This window comes from Beta vulgaris, chromosome 5, assembly GCF_026745355.1.
Source record: "Beta vulgaris subsp. vulgaris cultivar EL10 chromosome 5, EL10.2, whole genome shotgun sequence".
In the NCBI taxonomy this organism is placed as follows: Eukaryota; Viridiplantae; Streptophyta; class Magnoliopsida; order Caryophyllales; family Amaranthaceae; genus Beta; species Beta vulgaris.
Genome location: NC_079206.1, coordinates 67855256 through 67877323, shown reverse-complemented (window position 1 = coordinate 67877323; position 22068 = coordinate 67855256). Strand labels below are relative to the sequence as shown.

The window sequence follows — 22068 nt, the reverse complement described above, 5'->3', positions numbered from 1 at the left end:
AGTACGAGCGGGTTATATGTTTGGTTGATGAATAATCATTATAGATATCAAGCATATTTACAACATAGTACATAATGAATTATGTAAAATATTATCGGACAATTTTGAGAACAAGTGGGTCAACCTTAAGCAGCGTCCAACACAGCGAAAGGATGAGATTTTTATCTTAGAGTTTGTAACAGGCTTTTTGGGAAAGGCAGCTTCAAGATTCAGTACAACTCCCGCTGTTTCATATTTGGTGAAATCTTCATTTGAGATATTATTTACTTACTTAAAAGTAATATAATTTGACCTAATTTTACCCAAAAGGAGATAGAAATGGAAAAAATAGAGATCCTAACATGCCAGAGCAAACAGGAGCAGTCAGATGAAGTATGAATTACCAGAGGCTCCAATTCTGTTGAGGTAAATCAAGGTAGCAATCACCATTCCTGTTGTTGTTCGCCCACGTCCCATTTGACAATTAAATATTACCGCAGTATTAAGGTCCACTAGAGTAATTTTATTAACCTGAAAGCCACTTTCAAATTAACGACTTCAAACAAGAAACATGATATAAAGCAGCAACAAAAGAATCCGGCAGACAACACTCATACTAGCAAAGCAATGTAAATGTAACAGACAAAATAATAAAGGGGAGGGGGAGATTAATAAACAAAATTAGAAGCAAGAGAAACTTTACTAACTAGTCCAACCAAAATACCCACAATCCTGCACAACTCACAAAGTCTAATATCCTGTTAAGCAAATCTCCTACACCTTCATATCTCATTAGACACACGCCAAGTATATAAGAGTATTTTTAAAAATAATAACTTAGGTTGGTAAGATGAAGTGCCAAACTGGAACTCAACCCAACACGGATCAACCTATCGAGCTTCATGGCAAGGCGCCAAGACCCCTAAGGAGTAGGGAAGGAGATATATGGAATCCCCACCCCCTTAGTGTCTCTAGTGAGGTTTGATCACACACACCTATACACACATATACGTATATATGTGTGTGTGTTTATATACATTGAGCATTTTGAGAAAAACTACCTTGTTATGGTGACTCTAGCGAAAAACTACCCTATGAAAGTTGCCTTTCTGTAAATAATAAAAAATAAGAATAAAAAAAAGGAAAAACTACGTTACAAAAAAAATGTTGTGGGCTATGTTACCTGGACTCGACTAGGAGTGTCGAGTATGGGTACAGATTCGAGTGTCTCGTACGACACTTCCAAAAATTGGGGACTTTGTTCGAAATTTGGACAAGAGTACTGGTCTGTAAAATTAATATTTTGTAGTATAAAATTTAATAATTAATCCGCTAATTTATGTTTTAGGATTATCCATTTATAACGTTGAAATAAAAAATATAAGAAGAAAAAAGGGCACGAGCTAGTGGCTTACTGCTATGTTATCTAAAAAGAGCCAAGAAGGTAACTGAAAAGTCCAAAGCTCTAAAAATTATATAAAATTTTAAAAAGAAAGTAATAATTGATGACAAACACTTTCCCACGTGGTCTTCCACTCTTCCCCTTCTCTCTCCCAAAGTCAAAATAGAGTTGACCAAGTACAGTGACCTTTTGTTTTCTGGATTTTGTTCACACTCTCTTCTACATGTTTTCTCATCTTCATTTTTGCCTGTGACAGATCATCGACGGCAACGCAAATTCAACCAGTAAATGCGCCTTGTCTTGACGTGCAAAATCCCCATTATATCAGTTTATAATCTCTGACACTTTCACTTTCAATTTACAGATCTAGGGTTTACTACCCAACCCCTAGATCTGAAAATTGAAGGTGATATATTATTATTTGGTACAAATCAATCTCCAATTCTATGCATTTGAAGGTATGGAGCAAATTTGCTAATCTTGTGTTTTTTCTTTATTTGTATTTCTCTTCCATTAGATCAAATATTTCTCCCTCTTCTACTTTGGCCGTGTCCGAGTGCAAAGTGAAGGATCCGACCCGTATTTCGTACCCGTGTTGGTGTCATGCAGTACCGACACTCATATTTGGCAAAATTTGCCGAGTCCAGGTACCAGAGGTTGTGGGTAAACTACCTTATAAAGGATTATTGCATGTATGTGGTTTTATATACATTGAGCATTTTGTGAAAAACTACCTTATTAAAGTGACTTTTTGTGAAAAACTACCTTATGAAAGTGCCTTTTTGTGGCAAAGTGGTAAGTTTTGCTCGAGGTTTTCTTTGTTCTTGGCTTTGAGACTGACACTGTGACACGTGACTTTTCTTCGTTCGTTCCCCCCCCTTTTTCTACCCGATTTTTCACTCTACCCTTATTTTTCTTTCTTCATCTCTCATTAAACTCTTCTCGTGTTCTTGTACTTCCACCATAAACATCGCACTTTATTCTGTATTTCAGCCCCGACCATTGTGCTTGTCTTGTTGAATTAGCATAATCCATTCACCACTTGGTAATAGAAGGAGAAGAAGTAATGTATGTGAAAAAGCCATCAAAAATATATGTCCTTTCTCAAATTATAAATGTGAAAAGGCTAGGGTTTTTTTCTTAAATTCACTTCCCATGTTATATGCTAGACGAGAGGAATTAGTGAGAGATAAGGACAGTAAATTAGAGGCGGGGAAAAAGAGAGGGGGAGAGAGACAAAGGGTGAGAAGAGGATAAAAAGCAAACCAAGTGACAAAAGGAGGCAAAAGAAGAAAAAAGGGGGTTAAGGAAGTATTTAAATAAAAGCCACTTTTATTAGGCGGTATATAACAAATTTTCCGAAACCAACTCCTCATCTTGTTCAAAGTTGCTAAACATATTCATCCTTGTCCCATGCTATAATGCTCATACATCTCCCTATGATGCGGTTAATCCTCTCTATATAAATCAAGGAAATATCTTTCATGGGAAAAGCTGATAGTGTACGTCAAACAAAAATTATATAGCACACAGTACACAAAGGATAGTTCTGAAAAACAGGAAATGCAGAAACATTAAATAATCAACACATATATTATTCAATAAAATTTAATATTGTAATCCATATTTTTCAAATTGCAACTGATGTATGTATGAATCTTTCAAATGAAAATATTCCTTTTGTATTGGACTGCTCATGAAATTAGATGGACAGATGAGAAAGAGGTAATGGATATGAATATTGGCATGAATTTCAACAAGGAAACGGAAGAATGACAGATATAGCTTTGCAATTGTAGATGCAGAAATTATTGGAAGCAATACAGCAATGTACACAAGTTTAAGGGACAAAAAGCATGAAGTGTTACTTGAAGTTAAACAAATTGAAGTCCTCTACCAATTTTTCAACTACACAGAGACATGCATATTTATTAGATTTATTATCTACGAAAAGCACATGTATTCAAGGAATAAAAGTTGATACCCAGAAAAAGAGATTGAAAGTAAAGGAATATGTAGCAAACAAAATGTTGTTGTACTTCACGAAAGGATTACCTGATTGAAATTTAGCTTGTTCTTTAAGTAAAAAAATGATAGATGTTTAAAGATTATCAAAAGCAGTCTTTATTAGAAGTGGCAAACGAGTCATTTGGGTTGGTGCAGGTGGGGTCATTTCAGGTAAACTTTATCTTCAGGTTGAGCTCAGGTCAGTTCGGGTGCATTCAGGTTCAAGTATGTTTCGAATCCATGGTATTTCGGGTTCTGTCGATATCGGTTAGATAGCTCGGGTTGAATCGGGTCAAGAAAATCAGTTCAATTTGATATTGGAGTTCATGGTTTATAGTTTGTTCGAGTGGTCTTCGGGTCGTGTTCCGTTCAAGTTATTGTATTTATTTATTTGTGGTTGTTAATATTGCCATGAAACTTTATGTTGTTATTTGAATTCGTATAGAAAAAGAATCGAAATTTGATTTATTAGAGTTGAGATTAATACTTTCTACCGGTCATGTTTGAGTTTATATTAGGTCGTGTTTAGAATTGATTTTTAGACACTTGAATTACGAGTTGTCTTTGAATCTATTCCATGTCTAATTTGGGTCATAATTATTCTGATCGATTTCAGATTAGGTAGATTACGTTCGGGTAATTTCAGGTCGAGTTATTCTCAGGTTTAACCATCTTCGGTCGGGTTTGGATTATCATTCTTTTGGATCGATTTTAAGTCTGCTAGATTCGATTTTAATTATCTTCTGGTAAGAATTGTAATAAGATAATCAGATCTCTTTGATTTTGGGGTCAAGTTTGGCTCGGGTCGAACTATATTGGTTTTTGTTTCGACTTCAAGCCGTTGTTTTTGGGACTAAAACAAGTCGGAGGTCGGGTAATCAGATGTGGGTGATTTTTGTCCACTCTAGCCTTTAGGTTTGTTTGTGGCTCTCGAGGAGTCCTAAGGCACCCATTACCAAGTACCAACAACCTTAAAAAATAATTATATATACAATTATCTAAATGTGCATGTGAACATACCAGAATATGTATATATCATATACTTCCTCTATTTATGTTTAGATGCAACATTTGCCTTTTTTGGAGAGTGAATTAAAATAATCAAAGGTTGCATCTAAAAGAGATAGAGGTAGTACTATATCATACTTCTATATAATAATGCCTCTCAAAGGGCTCATGCCTACAATAAGGTTTTATGTAGTCAAATATACACAGTCTAAACCCTGAAACCAAGAGCAGAGTGAAAGTGACAAGAATAAAAAATACCAGCATATCAAAATCAGATTCTTTAGGCGATTTCTCATCAGTAACAGGAACTCGTTCATAGTTAACAAGAAAACCCTCCATCTTTAGCTCCTCGTATACCTAACCAAAGGAAATTAGTTCAAAATATGGCAAACGAATATCTGTGCTGTGTAAAAACCAGATATAAACAAGCATACCTCAAGTGGAGTCTTCACAAAATCACAAGTCATTGGCTCCCACTGGTCTACCATTTGGCCATCTGGCAGCTCATCAGTGACAAGGGTCTTGTTTCCATATCTACAAGCAAAAAAAATAAGTTGACTCAAGCAGAGAAGATGAATTGACCAGAAATCATTGACACCATTCAAGAGAGCATGAATTGGGACAGATTTAGCACCTTGCAGCTTCCAGCAAGATATCTTCCTTCAACCTAGATTCCATATCTTCCACCCTATCCCTGTTAATTCCCTAATTGATTCAGGAACATCATACCCAGACTGAAACAAATCAATCTAACACATACTTAGCAAGAAAGTCTACAGGAAAAAATTAAAGATGCAAGTGATGATGCGGACAAAACTCTTAACTAGTACCAAAGTGTTTCTATCCTTAAAGTAAGTTAATTCTTAATAGCAATACTAGAAAATAACTATACCTTGTGATGGTAAATATTAGAGCTGAAGAAAACGAACAATAGATGTAAATGGTTCACTAAACCAAGAGCAAGAATATATGGAAACCAAGATACCTTTGAACCAATAGCCTCACGTTTATTATGATTTAAACTAACAAATATAAATAAATACATGACTACGAGCTACTCCCCATTCATTTCTTATAAACTTCCTCCGTTCGAATATGATTGCATCATTAGGGTCGGCACACATATTAAGGAGCTCATTGAGGAGAAAGAGTTAAAGAGAGAGAACAAAACGGACCCACGTAATAAGAGAGAGATACAGAGATCCCATTACCAAGTACTGCAATCATGCATTCTATATGAAACTTCCCAAAATGGGAAATTTTAAAAATTTCTAAATAATTATTTTGTCCAAATTATAAAATTCATGATTTTATCTATACCAAATTATAAATATTATTTTGGCATTTCATATTATTATTTAGTTAAAAAATATATTTACTTGAATTGCCTTTGGAAAATCTGAATTTCAAAGGGAAAAAAAGAACAGTTCCAAACAATGCAAGATGCTCGCGGGATTTTGGTTTCCAAAAGAAAAAGAAATCATTCAGTTAGATCAAATTGATTACACAATCAATTAGCACCCCAAAATTTTCTCTCAACCAATTTCAAACCTTCCTCCTTTGTTTCAATCAGATCTTCCTTCCTTCTTGAGTTGTTCCCCTCTCTCTCTTCTATGACTATAAATAATGCACTTCCCCTCTCTTTTAATCGTCATTTTACTCCAAATTTCAATAGGTAAGTAAAACCAATTGTAAAACACCATGTTCTTGTTAAATGAAATCTCAGAGAAAAAGAAGCAAAAAGAGTCTGCTTCATGCCGCCGCGACCACCACCGGCGCCATTGCTGGCCAGCCGACCATCTTCTTCTTCTTCTTTTCTCTCTTTCTTCTTTCCTTCTTCCTTCTCTTCTTTGCAACCCCTCTGTTTTATTTTCAAAGAAACTGGACTTCCAGTTCTTGTTCCTTCCTTCTTTTCTACTTCACTATACTAAATTTTACTTTATGTACTTGTTTTATTATTTTAATTTTATTTTTCTTCTGTTCCTTTTGTCCTTTCGTACATACTATTCAAGGAAGATGTTTTACAACTTTTACTTTTTGAAACATGTTTACTTTTATTTTATTTTATTATAGGGGTTTTTTGTGGAGAAGGACAAACTAAAATAGGGTTTTTGTGGGGAAACACGACTTAAAAAAAATTTTGGAGGGAATGACCAATTAAAATACTTTTGTGGGCAACTTAACACCACATTACGATTTTCCGGCCAGATTGTCAACTTTCCGGCATTGACTTATTTTTCCGTCCAAAACATCGACTTTCTGTTTCTCCTCCTCCCCTACGCCCTACCCACCGGAATCCTCATCTCCCACCCCTACGCCCTACCCACTGGAATCCTCCTCCCCCACCCCTACGCCCTACCCATCGGAATTGAAAACCCCAAGCTAGGAAGAAAAAAAGAAGACCGTCCGAGAAGAAAAGAAAGAGCAAGAAGGATTGAAATCATGAACTCCGGAATCCTCTTCCCCTGCACCCTACGATAGGTGAACTACGAGAGGGGGGGCAACCAGCTCCAAAGGGGTTGGATGATTTGAGATTGGGAGGTGAAGAAGAAGGATGAAGCTAGGAAAAGGAAAGTGAAAGGATTTCCGGGTAGGGGACTAAGAGGGGGGGGGGGTTTCCAGTGTGTAGGGCGTAGGGGTGGGGGGGGAGGAGAAACAAAAATAACGAGGTTTTGGAGGGAAAAAAATTGTAACACCAGAAAGTTGACAATTTGGCCGCAAATCGTAATGTGGTGTTAAGTTGTCAATGAAAGTATTTTAATTGGTTCTTCCCTCCAAAAAAAAATTTAAGTGGTGTTTCCCCATAAAAACCCTATCTTAATTGGTCCTTCCCCACAAAAAAATCCTTTATTATATTATATTATTTTATCATTTTCTTTCCACTCTAAATTTGAACAAAGACACATGTACAACTTTTCACACTTGGTTTTATATTTTAAGGTAAAAGTTCATAGTATCTACTACCCTTAATTTAACAATTTTGATTACATTGGACTTATTATTATAGATGGAGATTTTGTAGAAGGAACTTTCTAGGGGTAACTTTATTATTGTATTTGCACTACTCGAGGTATTTTCAATGTCTATCGTACTCTGTTTCCCGTTGTAAAACAGTTACCTATGTGATTGTGTGATTATGTGGCTATGTACGTGATAAATAATTTATAGACTAATATTCTAAGAGTATGATTCTCTGGAGTATGTTATTATAATATTAATAATAATATAAATATTTTATTATCAAGCGATTACTTTGGAACAAGGACTACTAAAGTATTAGTATATGAATATTCTTGTAGAGAACTTTTGACTAGAATATGTTCTATGTTAAAAGAACTTCTGGAATTGTATGATTATCAAATTAAGAACTTGTGTACTTTATGACTTATTAAATAAAACTAAGGAAGGTAATGAAGCCCGAAAGGGTGTTCAACACGTTGCCCTATATGATAGTATAGCTATCTATAAGTTGATTATTATATACGATACAGAAGTGTTGTCTTTCTTCTATTTGTTGTGATCCAAGAAGGGGTGTGCACACTAGGGATTCTATGATATTGGACATAGTTATATTTGAGTGACGACCTCTTCTTGAAGTAGGAGGATAATAAGAATTAGTCCTGGCGCTCACACTCTCTCTCTCTTAACTAAAAATTATTGGTGTTAATTGTGTTATTAAATGTTACTACCTCCGTTTTCTAAAGATCTTCCTTGTTACTATTCCTAGAGATACCAAGAAGGATTCATTTGTGTGGGGTATTGAGTGGGTAAAGTAGGAGAGAGAAAGGGGTTAAGATAAATAAACAAATAAAAAAGGGGTTAAAGTAGGAGAGAGAAAGGGAGTAAAATTGAATTAATAATGTAATGATGGACCATATGATAGGGACATAAGAGGGTAAAAAGGGAAAATAAATTCCAACTAAGGAATAAAGTAAAAGAGGAAAGATCTTTCGAAAACGCACTTAAACGGAAAGAGGGAAGATCTTTAGGAAACGGAGATTATGGGACTTGTGTCTGGAGTTATTAATACACACGTTTTAAAACCCAAATATTAACATTGATCATCTTTCTTTTAAAATCAAAACTTATTTTTAAAATTTTTATTTTTGGAAGATGGAGTCGAATTAGTCAGTTTTTATGATTTTTAGGAGTTGTCTCTCTTGTTGTCTTCTTTTCTGTAACTTTACAGGTTGGACTTGGTGATAGGATCTCGTGTGTGAAGACTTAAATAATTAACCTAGATGACCTTATTTAGTTATTCTATCTTGGAATTATTTATTCTAGTTTTTATCTAAACTTTTGGTTGTAATAGTATTCTTAACTTCAAATAGTTGGATTAATTTAATTTTTCTTAACCTTTCGTTTACTCTTAGAGAGTGAATGGGCGGTAATATCCTCCAAGTGTGAATAAATGATTTTTGAAAACTAAATTTATTTGACTATATATTTATTTAAATTTGGAGGGTGTTACAACTTACAATAAGAGAGCACAAGAAGTATGTCTTAGCATTGAACTAAAACTTTCTTAAACAACTCAAAAGCATTTCAAAAACACATCATTATCAACCAAGATGTTATCATTGTTCTTTTCTCTTCTCTACATGTGTCATCCGTCTCCATAATCTTTCAACCATCACGGAAGCACTTATAATAACTCGGTTTTAGTCTTCATTTTAGTAGCATTTAAGTCTCGTTATCATATTCAGTGCATTTTAGGTTCATTTGACCATAATTTGAGCTGCTTTTTGAACCATTATGTTATATTTGATATACTTTGCCTACTAATGTGCTTTTCAGGTCTTTGAAACCGATTTTGATTAAGGAAGGCCAAGGTAGTTCGTAAAAATCATAGATTGTGGATTCCCAAAGGCGATAAATTGAGTTAAGGATATGGAATTAAAAGGATGATAATTTTGCATAATGTGCGGGACCAAGCATGTTTTCGCTTGACCATGAAATGTATTGTGGGACCAAGCGCATCTTTACTTGTCCGCGCAACTTTGAAGACAAAAGGAACAAAAGATTTTGCGTCGTCTGCACGACTACGCACAAAGGCACAACCTGCTATAATGCCGAATTTTCCGCATGACTTAATTTAAGTCGGTTTTGTATTTAAAAGGATATAGTTAGGTTTCCAAACAATATTTTGAGAGTTTTAATTATTATCATAATTACTTAGTTTATAGTTTATGGATTTTTAGAGAGATAAACTTGTGGATCTACATTGTTCTTCAAGACTATGCCTTTCTTCCACTAATCTAAGTATTTCATTTTCTTCTTATTTTCTCTTTTTTTTTCTACTATGAAATTTCATTATTCTTCTCTAGTTTGTTTATTTGTTTCAATTATGCTTGAGTAGTTCTTTAATCTATGTGCTAAGTTGAATCCTAGTAAAGATTAATTCATGATTATACCTTTAAATTCCTATATTAAGTGTTGAATTGTTCTTGCCTAATTGATTGTTAATATTACAATACTAGATTAGGAATGACTAGTACTGTTATGATTCCATTTTCTTGATGACAACAACAGTTGGATTTTGACGGATTTATATATTTTAATTAAGACCATAAAATATCTATATAGGAATAAGTAGATTGGATTGCTAGGAATTTAATTGTGATGTTATGCTTAATGTCTCTTTCTTGCATGAGTCCATAGGAATAGGTATGAAAGTAGGGAAGCTTTATTGTATAAGTATTTTGATGCCCTCTAGTTTCACCATTATTCAAGAGCTAATCATAGAACAAATTTGTGTGTAGGATTGACCCTGACTTATCCTACTACATGATTCGGAGGATTAATTAGGACTTTTTTTTTTAGGTGCGTGACAAGAATGCCAACTTCCACATTGGTACAAGAGTAAGTGTGAAGAGGAGAATCCCACTCATATTGATCAAAGTCAAAAAAAGAAAGCAATCAACTAATGCTATGGAAAGACAAGTTGTTCACAAGCATGAAGAGAAGACCCTTCCTCAACTAAGACACCAAGTAGTACAAGAGGCAAATAATCCAATAAAGTCTTTGACCTAAGATATAAATTCAGAAAAAGCAAGGGACCTAAGAGCATTTTCTTTTATTCTTTTGGTCCTTCCTTTCCAAGTGGGAGTTATCTCAACGGAAACATACCGTATACTCGAGATTGGAGAAAGGCCTTTCAACATCACGCAAAACAAAAGGTCGGCCATTGATGTATACCACCTGTTACCAAAACATAATCAAAAAAAGAACCAAAGTAAAAAGCAGGTTTAACAGTCAAGAGAAAATATATAGATGAGAAAAAAGGAATCAATTTACTCTTCATGCAACTCAGATACTAATTATTTACTTTCTTAGCTTTTACTAAGACATGATCACCCTGCTCCAGATGCATGTCCACAAAAAAAATCAAGAATAGAATTTTCAATTCTTTTTGTAGACTCTTGTTTTGGTGCTTAAGACTCCCCTAGACAGCTAGACCCCTACCCAGTGGTCTTGATTCAAAGAGTATATTAAACACAGAAAATCAAATCTTATAGAACACAAAATCAGATAATTATCTTTGATGAATGGCACTCATATTTTCGATAATTTTTTGGTCAAGGTTCTAATGATAGCATGAGCGAATATGTTTTTCATTCTGGGCTTCCAGCCTTCTCACAAGTCATAAAGGGTCAGACCCTGTTGGTGTCTTTCTGAAATAATCCACATTTACTTGTTCAAAAAAGGTCAAAACACAAAAGAACATATGACTCCATCATCCGATCTTTCTTAGAAAACCACTTAATTTACATGGATAGCACTATTTGGACTCCCCAAAAACCACGCTACCTTTTCTTTTTCCTTTCTTATAACATGAAAAAAACATATCAAAGAGACTGTTGACAAAAAAGTGTCTTCACTTTGGCATTATTACTCCTTTCTTTTGGATAAAAAGAAACAAACTACGAGAGATTCCAGAGGGTAACCGCGATGATTATAGAACATCGTATGATCCATCGTATAAACCGTGCAACCCAAAAAAAATTGAAATTCAACAAAACTCATTATGGCATTCTGTTTAGTTCATCACCTAAGTCTCTAGGACGACCACCCTAAGCTAAGAAAGACCACTATTGATTCAGTAAGTTCCAATAAAAAACATCTTGCACCATAAATATCTCAAAAGAAAACTCCCCCTCTTTGACCGTCTCTCACACACTCTTCCTAGTCCGTACCTCTATAAATCAACTTTGAAGATTTAGGACTTAGATGATCATTGATAAGTACTCCCGTTTCCCCCTATTTTTGGGCATGTTCACTATCGTAACTAATGTGGCTATCGGAAAAAAAATAGAGCAGGACTTCCTATGGGCTAACAGTGATTCTGACAAGGGCCTAGCAATTGGTGACGAGGAAGATGTTTGTCGTCCCGAGCATGCTAGAGGTCTAGCATTGGATCCTTAAGTTTAATGAATGAAGCTCTTAAGATAAAGAAGCTTCGAAATTTACAAATGAAAAAAAAAATGCTATAGGGAAAAACACCATCAAGCTCAAATACGGTGAACACCTCAAGGTGACATAGAAAGGCTGATAATATACTTCACTAATCCAGAGGCAAAAACCTTTGCAATGGCTTTATAATACAATGAATCAAGGTGCTGATTTAACTTCCTCGGCCTTCAATATTCCATTATTTCTCTCATAAGATGTATTTATTTTATGGTAGATCATCCCGACATGAACTCATATTGGTTCTTTGCAATGCTCATACAATTTCTTAATCTACACCATATCACTCTCACCCACGACTTTGTGGTGAGCTAATAAGCGATATCCCTTGATAGTTTTGGGAGCATCACTTCTGTCCATATAAATTAGTTCAAAGTGCATTCTCTCCAACCTTCCAGATAATGTTGAATAAGTCTCTTAACCAATCGATATTCTCAAAGCATTTCAAAACCTAATACTGATATCAAACAGTTTCATCCTCTACAGTCTACATTGTCTTCCCTCACTCTACTTACATAGTTTCTTGGTTGGCTTCCTGCTCCCCAATACAGATGTCTCCTTTATCTTCCATTTATCCTAGGGTCGCTCTGGAGTTGATGTGAGCTAGATCAGTAAATTCCTACAATATTAAGTAATAAAATCCATATATGCTAATAGCTATGATGCTCGCACTGATATACAGTTGGCATACATCAGTATAGAATAAAGAGTTGGACATATATAATGCCTAACAAAATCATCGGACTACAGCAAGATTACAAGTTATCATCATAGATCAAAGAAAAAAAATAAGCAACACTTACTGGCTCCTCACGAAGATTTATCCACAATACGTGAGTTCTCTTTATGTCCGCTCGTGCTCCAATGTGCTTAAGAACGTTTCGAATACCATCTATGGTAGGAATAGCAACCCCATGAACTTGTAATGAATCTGCCTGTTGATGGTTACACCAAAAAGGAGATTTAAAAGACATTCTAATGTGCTAGAGTATATATACTTGAAATTTCTCATCTTAACAACAAAAGTTAAAAATGTAAAAGAAGACACAGAAGAGGAAGATCATAATCATTACTCTGATTCCTCATATGACGATTCTGCTAGGGGAGCATAAAGAGTTCATACATAAAGACTCACCCCGGCAAAAATGAAGAGGTTGTATTTTCATTAGACACTTAATGTACAATGCATAACCATTATTAATCACTTAGTCTAAGTTACTAAGACTCGAGTACTCGTCACACACATGTATGTATACAAGCGCCATACTCGGCAATTTTATCGGGGAGGAAAATCATGTTATTAGTCCAAAATAAAGTGTGAAGTGACCACAGTCCACACACAGTCACACATGTTAGAATGACATTGATCGAACACCAATGCAGTAAAAACGAAAAAAGCCCAAGAATAATATTCTACCTCCATTCCAACATAAGTTGAGCATTTTCCTTTTCTAAAAGATAGAACAAATTCTAAATTAGTCACTGTCCCACCGTAATAAAATATTAACATAACAAAAGAGTACAAATTTACTAAATTTGCACGCTCCCACCAATTGTTATCACACTTGCATGCTTTACGTTTGCTATTTGCTATGACAAAGTGAAAACCAATTTTAGCATGCAAAAAAACAAAATAATACTCCCTCTGAATTCTTTTATTTACCCACTTGGAATTTTGACACTATTGGCAGAAAATTTTCTAAATTCTTCTCGATATAAGAAAAGATATAGTCATGTGGGGTCTTGTTTAATTCGTCTCAATGTGTACCTTATTGGTACTCAGTTGTTATAATTTTTACTAATATTCAATGAAGAAATATTTGAGGCACCAAAAAAGTGTTGGCAAACACGCACAAAGGAAGTGGGTAAAGTAAAAAATACAAAGGGAGTATATATTTACTACTAATGTTGTTTTTACTAACAGCCTGCTTGGTTCGTTTTTAGTAAAAGAAGGAAGGCAAGAGAAATAAAGGAAAAAACTTCAATTTTAGGAGTAAAGGAAAATGAAAAATTTTGTAAAGAAGTTTTCCTTCCACTTCCTTCCATTTTCTATCACTTATAATATTAGTTTTGAACCAAACACTAGAAATTAAAATGTTTCCTTCGAATTCCTTCATTTTCCTTCAGAATCCTTTCTACCAAACAAATTGTAAGCAAGGGCTAGCATGCTAAAAAAAAGGATGACCATAACATCTCACCCAGATACACACACAAGATGTCAATGTCACAAGTGGAACATAATCGATACACAAAAAAAATGAACACGTCATATTTTTTTCTCCTTGATCTCTTTTGGCCATTTTTCAATATATGTTCATGAAAATGATAGTTTAATTCAGAAAAGAAATAAATAAACGGAATTTGAAGAGATCAAACTACACAGTGCATAACATACTTCAAACTACATAGTGCATAATATACTTCAACTTTCCCATGGTTCCACAAGAAGTCAAGCACATACATAAAAGTAAAGAATTAATATGCAAATCTTGTCGTCATGAGCAAAAGGGTGCAACTGAATTAATCTGAGCAAAAATGTTGCATGGGTATGTCGGTATGATTGGTGGTTTTTATCTTATTCTTATAATTACTAAAGAATTATATAAAAACGACCCAAAGAAGTGTCGCCCATTTACATACAGGGTAAAGACAAAGGGCTTGTTACCTCGAGTTATGGCGGAGCAATTTCTCTCTAAATCAAGAGAAGTCAAGTGACACTGATAAACTAAAATTGCTGGAAAACTATACTAAATTCTCAACAAATGGAATGTGAAACCTTCACAAGTGAGAGCTAAACCCTCATAAATCCATTGGCTGCTTTCCTTCCAAGTGCACCACCAAACTGTGAAGGTGTGATCATCTGAAAAATTGACAAGCCAAACTTCTTCCATCCTTTTTTAGGTAACAAATATCTTTCATTTCACAGAACAAAGTTGGACCGAGCTGAGCCCAAACAAGTTTAACAATAAGTGCCAAAGAGAAAGCACCTAATGACAAAAGAGGAAGAGATGATTAACAGACTCCTCCTCCTTTTAGCACAAACGGCAACAAAATGACAAAGCTTTTTCTTTTATCACCGCTATCTTAGTGGAAAAACAAACTTTAGGCAGAGCTTTTGTCTTGCAAATAACAAAAGAGGGCAATTCATGGGCAACTTTTCAAGGAAAAAACAGAAGCTCTCGAATACAATGATGCCAAGTCATCCCATCATTCCCCTCCACAAAAACCTCTTTAATAGAAAAGCATTTTTAAAACCTTAAGGATAAAAGGGGCATTTGTTTAGAGGATTTCAAGAAAGGGTAAAGGAAAGGATAGAGCAGACCGCCTTTTTACTTGTGTATTTCACCACTTTTAATGATATCCCCCCCAGTGCCGCCTCCACAAAGATGAAGAGAAAAGACTAGGAAAATAAAATGAGATCCCCATCAAGGCTAGGGGTTTTACTACACTAGGACTGAATGATAAAGTAGACCTAATATTGTACAAGAGGTTTTTTCTCTAGTAATTTCAATCCCACCAAGTTTCTTGACTCCATTGTCCTCACTCTTTAAAAGATCATGTGTATTCTATTGTTACATAAATCAATTTAGCCCTCAAAAATTAGGTTATTGTTAACAGTTCCAAGACTCTAAGTACAAACCAAGCCCTTAACAAGGTCATCTCAGTTAGCAGTTTAGCATTAAAGCAAATAGGACTCAAATCAAAAAAAAAAAAACATGCCCTCAAACTATATAAGATGCAAGGCCACAAAATGAAGTAAGGACGGAAGTAATCAAAATAAAGTAATTGATAAAATTCTTAGAAACAAGGTGAGGGTTAAATCACTGCACACGAAACGCACTCAATGAGCGCACCACCAAGTTCCAAGAAATGAAGTTTACATCTCGAGCATTTCGGGACCCTCAATGGCCAATACTACATCTAAATTTTGGTGAGTTTAGGAGAGTGGGGAATTCTAATGAAAAGACATGAATCCCCTTAATACTATATTTTGCAATCCCCAGAAAACACTCAAATAGAGAAACAAAGGCGGAAAGACTAGACAAATGATCCGGTTCCAACAGCCTGCGCCTAAAAGAATTAAAGACTTTCAACTTCATAATCCATAATCCATAATCCATAATCCATAATCCATAATCCATACTCCATACTCCATACGATATACACTGATACACATCCCTAACCTGAAGAGTAAACTTATAAAAGAGAGACACATATGATACCTGACGATAATTGGGGGCGCCTTCAATAGAAGGAGAAAGACGTTTGTTCTGACAGCCAGGAAAATGGTCGCTCTTCAAGATAGTCTTCTTTCCAAGCACAGATCCTCCTCGTAACTTCATCACTTGTTCCGGTTCCTTCGGTATCGACATGGCGAAGATGGCGTCGCATCCGAATAGATCGATATACCTCTGCCTTTCAAATCCAAACGCCTCTTGATCTGAGAGACTCGAGACTCAACTTCACACCACAAAGGATTACAATTTAGAAATTCTTCTTTGTTCCGGTTTATTCCTTTTGAGTTTTTTTTTTTTTTTTTTGGCATATATAAGGATATTAGAGCATTTTATAAGGATATATCTCATTAAGAATCCGTTTCTGTTTTGTGGTTTTTTTTTATTTTCAAAGTCATATAATATATGTACTATAATAAATAAGTAAAAGGAAAATTGACAATAGAGGTTTGAACTTTAGGTGATAATTTTTAAAAGGTATGAACTATTGATTAACCTGTGTAGGTCCCAACTTTAGGGGTCTTAACTTTTAGCGGGCCTCGTTTTAATATCTCACCTAATTCCTACATCCCTCTCTCAATTAACCCTTCTGATGTGACCCAAGTTTTACAAGTGATGACCTATTAAGCCAGTTTTAAGTCACTAAGGCCCGCTAAAAGTTAAGATCCCCTAAAATTGGGACCTACACAGGTTAATCAATAGTTCATACCTTTTAAAAATTATCACCTAAAGTTCAGACCTCTATTGTCAATTTTTCCTAAATAAAAAGTTAGTCAAATATATTAGGAATATGATTATTTTAAAAACTGACAAGTGAAAAGGAAAAACCACTTTCTTTGGTTTCCATTTTTTGGTTTTTAGTTTTAAAAAAATCGAAAACTGAAAACAAAAAACGATAATGAACGGACCCTAAATTTTTTGGGTGGGATATACCAACCTAAATTTAAGTTTTGTTAACAGGTATCAAAAACATTATTTCTGGCAACAAAGTCAAATTTTCGGCTTTTGACTTGCTTAATTACTCTTTGTATAGTGCGTGATATTCAATTGCTTCTATTACGTTTATTTTTCTCCAACTTCCTCACTGTTTAATTTGTGGCTCAATAGCGAGTTCCTACCAAGTCAAAGGCTGGAAATTTATGTTTCTCGCCGAAAATCGTGTTTTTAGTACTTTTTAACAAAATTTAAATCTAGATTCGTATATCCCAACAAAAAAAAAAGGTATCCCACAAAATGTCTTATTACCCTCGTATATCACCACAAAAAACTCCATTCTTTTTTTATTCTCTTTTTTTTCTTCTTTTATTTTGTTAACGCCAACCAAGATTAGAGCCAACACAACCCGCCAACACAATTCAAATCCGACTCGTTATTAGCGGGTTTGGATAGAGGGATATGACCTGCTTACATTCATGGGTTGACACGGCACAACCAGCCTAATAAACGGGTCAGGTTAGGGTTGATTCTCTCAACCTGTTTAAAGTCAAATGAGTGATTTTAAGGATTTAAGGAATTTAAACATTTTGTTAAGACATGTTTTGAAAAATATTTAAGATACTATTTGGATTTGAAAAAGGAGTTTAAATGGGTTTGAGTAATCCCAAATACTAGTTAGATTATGAAAAGGACTTACAGTGGTGCTAGGAGTTTCAATCATCAATCCTACTCGTCATTAAACTATATTAAAGCCCAATTGCCTTTTCCTGTGCCTAAAAGGAAAACACATACTTCATCCATTTCAGGATAAGTGAAACATAGATAAAGTGGAGAGTTACCAAGGAATTTAGAGAGAGTGAGTTTGGGCCACAATAAAGTAGGGTGAAGAATTATTGAAGTTGTGGTCCCCTCTTTCTTTTTGGTGGTATATTTGTAATAAGAGTGAATAATTTGTTTTACCATTTGAAGCTTAATTTCACTTATTGTGATTATCCCAAATAAGGAATGTGTTTTGCTTATTGTGAAACGGATGAAGTATATATAAATAAATTAACCCCAAGTTTTCCCCACATAATTTTCTCTCTCATCACTCCATGCACCCAAGAAATCGGCTCCCCATAATCCTTCACTCTCTCTCACGTTTTCTTCCTTTCTTTCTTTCTTCTTTTCCAAGAAACATTTTACTCCTCAACAAGAAACCTTCCCCCCTCAAATCAAGCCACCACCGACCACCGCATGTTGCTACCGCTACTGCCACCTCCACGTGGGCATCCCTTTTTGTATTCCTTTCCTTTGTGTTGGTTTGATTACATTTCTTCATCCTCAAGTTTTATTTGAAGATTATGTTTTAAGATTTATTTTTAGTTTAATCATATAATTTATGTATTGAAGAAATAACAACTTTGATTTAAATATTATGTTTAAATTAGATTTTTAATGGATTTTTAGTGTGTTAAAGATTGGGAAATCATAGTAGTATATTCTGAACTATGGAATTGATTATACTTATAAGTTTAAGTATGTTTAAAGGAGTTTTTAATAAAGTATACGTTGCTGGAATTTTTAAAAGGATGTTATTAATTGTGTTTTAAGGATTTTAATGATTAGTATAGTAGTATTATGCTAGGAAATATTAGTAATTGAAATTTTGATGATACTTTTAAATATTTTCAAAGTAGGTTTAAAGCATTTTAAAGTTGTTGGAATTTCTTTGAGTATTGATTATAAATTTTATGGGTTGTTTTAGGCGGAGAATTCTCTCAAGGCGATTTCTAAGGTTGTTAAAGTAGTGGCCTATCAATTTGTCTACACAAAGTACGTATATACCTATGTGTTGATTGATGTAGTATCATGATTTTAAAAAGAAAAATTATGTAGTATCATGTATGGGAACTATATAAATGTGAGTTCATATATGATTGTTATTATGTTGGATTTTGTATGTTTTATGCTTCTGAGCAAACATGTTAATTATCAGATTACATTATGAGATTTATATCATGTTTGTATAGAAGATTGATGCAAGCATGTTGGTTGGGAACTTTATTTTATTAACTCGCATGGGGGAATTAATATATTTATTGGCATGAATCATGTTATTCCTTTTTATTATTATTTCACTACTTTATGAGGATCGATGGTCTTATTTGGTAAGTTGATATTTTATACCTTTGAAAGGTAAGTTGGTTGTTTGCTATGTTCAACAAATAAATAAGATTGGATTAAAGAAAGAATAAATCTTGGATTGTAAGCTGTGTGATCACTTATTTAATCCTAAGATAAAAATAAAGTTGTGAATGTTTGATTATATATTGTATGTGTTGCTTGTGTGTCATAACAAGTAATGAATGGTAAATCATGTAAAGTAAAACTTGGATAGTAATTTAGATAGGTGCACGTCTGAAGCTGGACAATCATGATTTCGGGTACATGGTGAGCGTGCTATGGCTTTTGCTGAGTTCGGATTGATCACTATTCCTATTTTTATTTCAAAAGTTTCTCGATATCGTAGATAATGGGAATACAAAATCACACCCGTATTTCGTCTTTCAAATGGAAGGTTGGTTTTAGTTAGACAACTCGGTCCAACAACTATTCCATTTAAAGAATTAAAAATATTGTCAAAGTTTAGTTCAGTAAAAGTTATCTGCAATTATTATGTTATTATTTATCCTTGCTTAATATTTATTAGTATCATATTACGATTGTTTATTTATTTATTTATTTATTATGCAGTACAAGTTTTGCTGGTTACATGTTTTGTTTGTTTGTGTTGATCATGGCTTTGTCTTATTAATTATGTGATGACCCATTTTTGGTGAGCAGATTCTTTCGTGCATTGTCATTTACAGGTGTGAAGATGATGCATCATGGGGGTTCGGAAATGGAGAGCTTGTCTAGCTTGTTGATAGTTTATCATACTTTAATTGATACATTTTATATTTAATTTGGTTTGGAGCTAACGTTAACGTTGTTGGTTGGTTTTAAAGTTAACGTTGTTATTTATAAAATTTTTATCCTAAAGTTAGTTATATGTTTTACGCTGCAAAATTTTGCATAAGCCGATACGTAATCACACGGGCGATAATGCTTTGATGATTATCTAGTTTTATATTTGAAAGGATTTTTGAAAAAAATAAAATTATCAAGGTGTTACATCTTATTTCACTTTTTTATCTACAAGTCTAACATTGACAAAGGTGACCTATGTTTTAAATTTATTTCATATGAGAGTGGAAGACGACGATAAAGAATTCGGTAGAAAACTATAAAGACAGCATTGCATTGATGTTGATTTGAACTTTAATTTGAGTGAAATATTTAAGCTTTCTCTCTTTGGTTTGTAAATTATAATTAAGTAGTACTAATTTTGAGTTCTGGTTTGTAAAACTCAAACAATCTTTGTTAGGTTGATATGATTGTGGAAGTGAAAAAGTATTAGTTCCTCCTTGATTTACATTAGTCTTTGAGTTAAAGGCAGATGCACTAAACGGGTTGAGCGGGTTGCGTTGGATGAGTTCAAGTTTAAACACCTGACTCGTTAACTAAACGGATCGTGTTCATGTCAAGGGTCTCTAACCCAGCCTAGTCTCCACCCAGTGCAAACCCGTCACGACCCGTCACGGATGTCTTGTTTATCACTTTACATTTTTATATCTCTTAGTTGGTATTGTATTTTTTTTTTGAATTAGTTTAGGCTAGTTTGTTAGCTATTTCCTTAATTTTGTGCGATTTTTCGCCTTCTATACACTTTCTTTGGGCGTTTTGGAGCATGCTCGGAGGACACTTGCACAACCCCAAATTAAAACATAAATATTAGGTACAAAAAGTAGGTTGTGTATTTAAATTATAACTGTAAGCTTACCCAAACTATATTAATTTGCAAAAATAATATTAAAAATACTATAATTTTTTCTTATTTTTAAAAGAATAACTCCCAAAAATACGGAGTATTACACCTTGGATGCAAATGACACCCAAATCTAGATCGTGCGGTGGAAGTGGAACCCTCTCTGCCCGTTAACCTTGACGATTAATAGTTATTAAGGACTAATTATATAATAAATGCTATATATATTAATATATCATTAACAGTAATACGTTACTCATCATGTGTGTTTATTTTACTATTACAAATATAACTTTTTTTTTTTGACGGGTACAAATATAACTTTTCAAATAAGAAAGCTAATTAATCTAAAAAACTTTAAATTATTATATTGATTTTATATCCTTTTATTACGTTAAGATGTATTACCATATGTTTAATACTAGAATTTTTTCGAAACATAAACTTGATTTTCTTCAGCATAAGAGTCAAAATTTGAAAATTAGATATATATACGAATTATAATTATTTTTAGTTGCAAAATTTGATTGGTTTAGTTTCTGTCACTTAAGTCTTTCACCAATCTTTTCATTTTTTTTTTTACTTTTCAAAGTTAAATTCTATGAACAAAATAGAAATTTTATTGAATTTATTTATGATTTCTAATATTATAATTTTTTAGTTGATTTTTGAATTAAGTACAGTACTTCATAAATTGTAAAGAAAGTGGACACTTTGATTTCAAGTCAATTTTTCATAGTTGTAGTTTGTAAGTGAATTTTTAAGTTTTTGTAAAGTTTTCTCATTTTAGTTATGCAATTTTTTTAGTTAACTTGTGAGTGATTGTTATAATTATATTTTTGTATTTTTGTTTGAACCCCCTTTGATTTGTAAGTGAATTTGTAATTTAGAATGGGAAGGGGTAACATAGTCTCTTCATTCGGGGACACCATAGCTCCCCCTTTCCTTATATAATTGAGAGTTGTACTTTAATTCTTGAATGATATTTTACATAAACATTTATACCTTGATAATCAATCGCTATTATATAATAGAAAAAGATAGGTCCAAATATATGTAAAAGTTTCATTATATATAGGAAACATATAAAAAAGTAAAATATTTTTTCCTTGTCTAACTTCTAAATTTCAATTTCACTACAAATACACCTCTATTTTTTTATCATGACCCACCATTAATTG

General features: G+C 33.7%; 1 protein-coding gene across 2 annotated transcripts in view; it reads right to left on the bottom strand.

The window, feature by feature from the left end:
* LOC104894845 (uncharacterized) overlaps nucleotides 1-16583 on the bottom strand; it is a 44916-nt gene extending 28333 nt beyond the window's left edge. Inside the window, exons 1-7 of one of the 2 annotated variants that reach the window (XM_010681191.4) lie at nucleotides 16090-16583; nucleotides 12670-12801; nucleotides 10526-10597; nucleotides 5031-5101; nucleotides 4831-4930; nucleotides 4655-4753; nucleotides 384-510 (exon numbers count right to left, since the gene is read on the bottom strand). In XM_010681191.4, the coding sequence (XP_010679493.1) occupies nucleotides 384-510; nucleotides 4655-4753; nucleotides 4831-4930; nucleotides 5031-5101; nucleotides 10526-10597; nucleotides 12670-12801; nucleotides 16090-16239 (751 nt within the window). In that variant the 5' untranslated portion in view covers nucleotides 16240-16583. The remainder of the gene's footprint in view (nucleotides 1-383; nucleotides 511-4654; nucleotides 4754-4830; nucleotides 4931-5030; nucleotides 5102-10525; nucleotides 10598-12669; nucleotides 12802-16089) is intronic. The other variant, XM_010681192.4, reaches the window with a different exon arrangement.
* Nucleotides 16584-22068: the final 5485 nt, after the last annotated feature.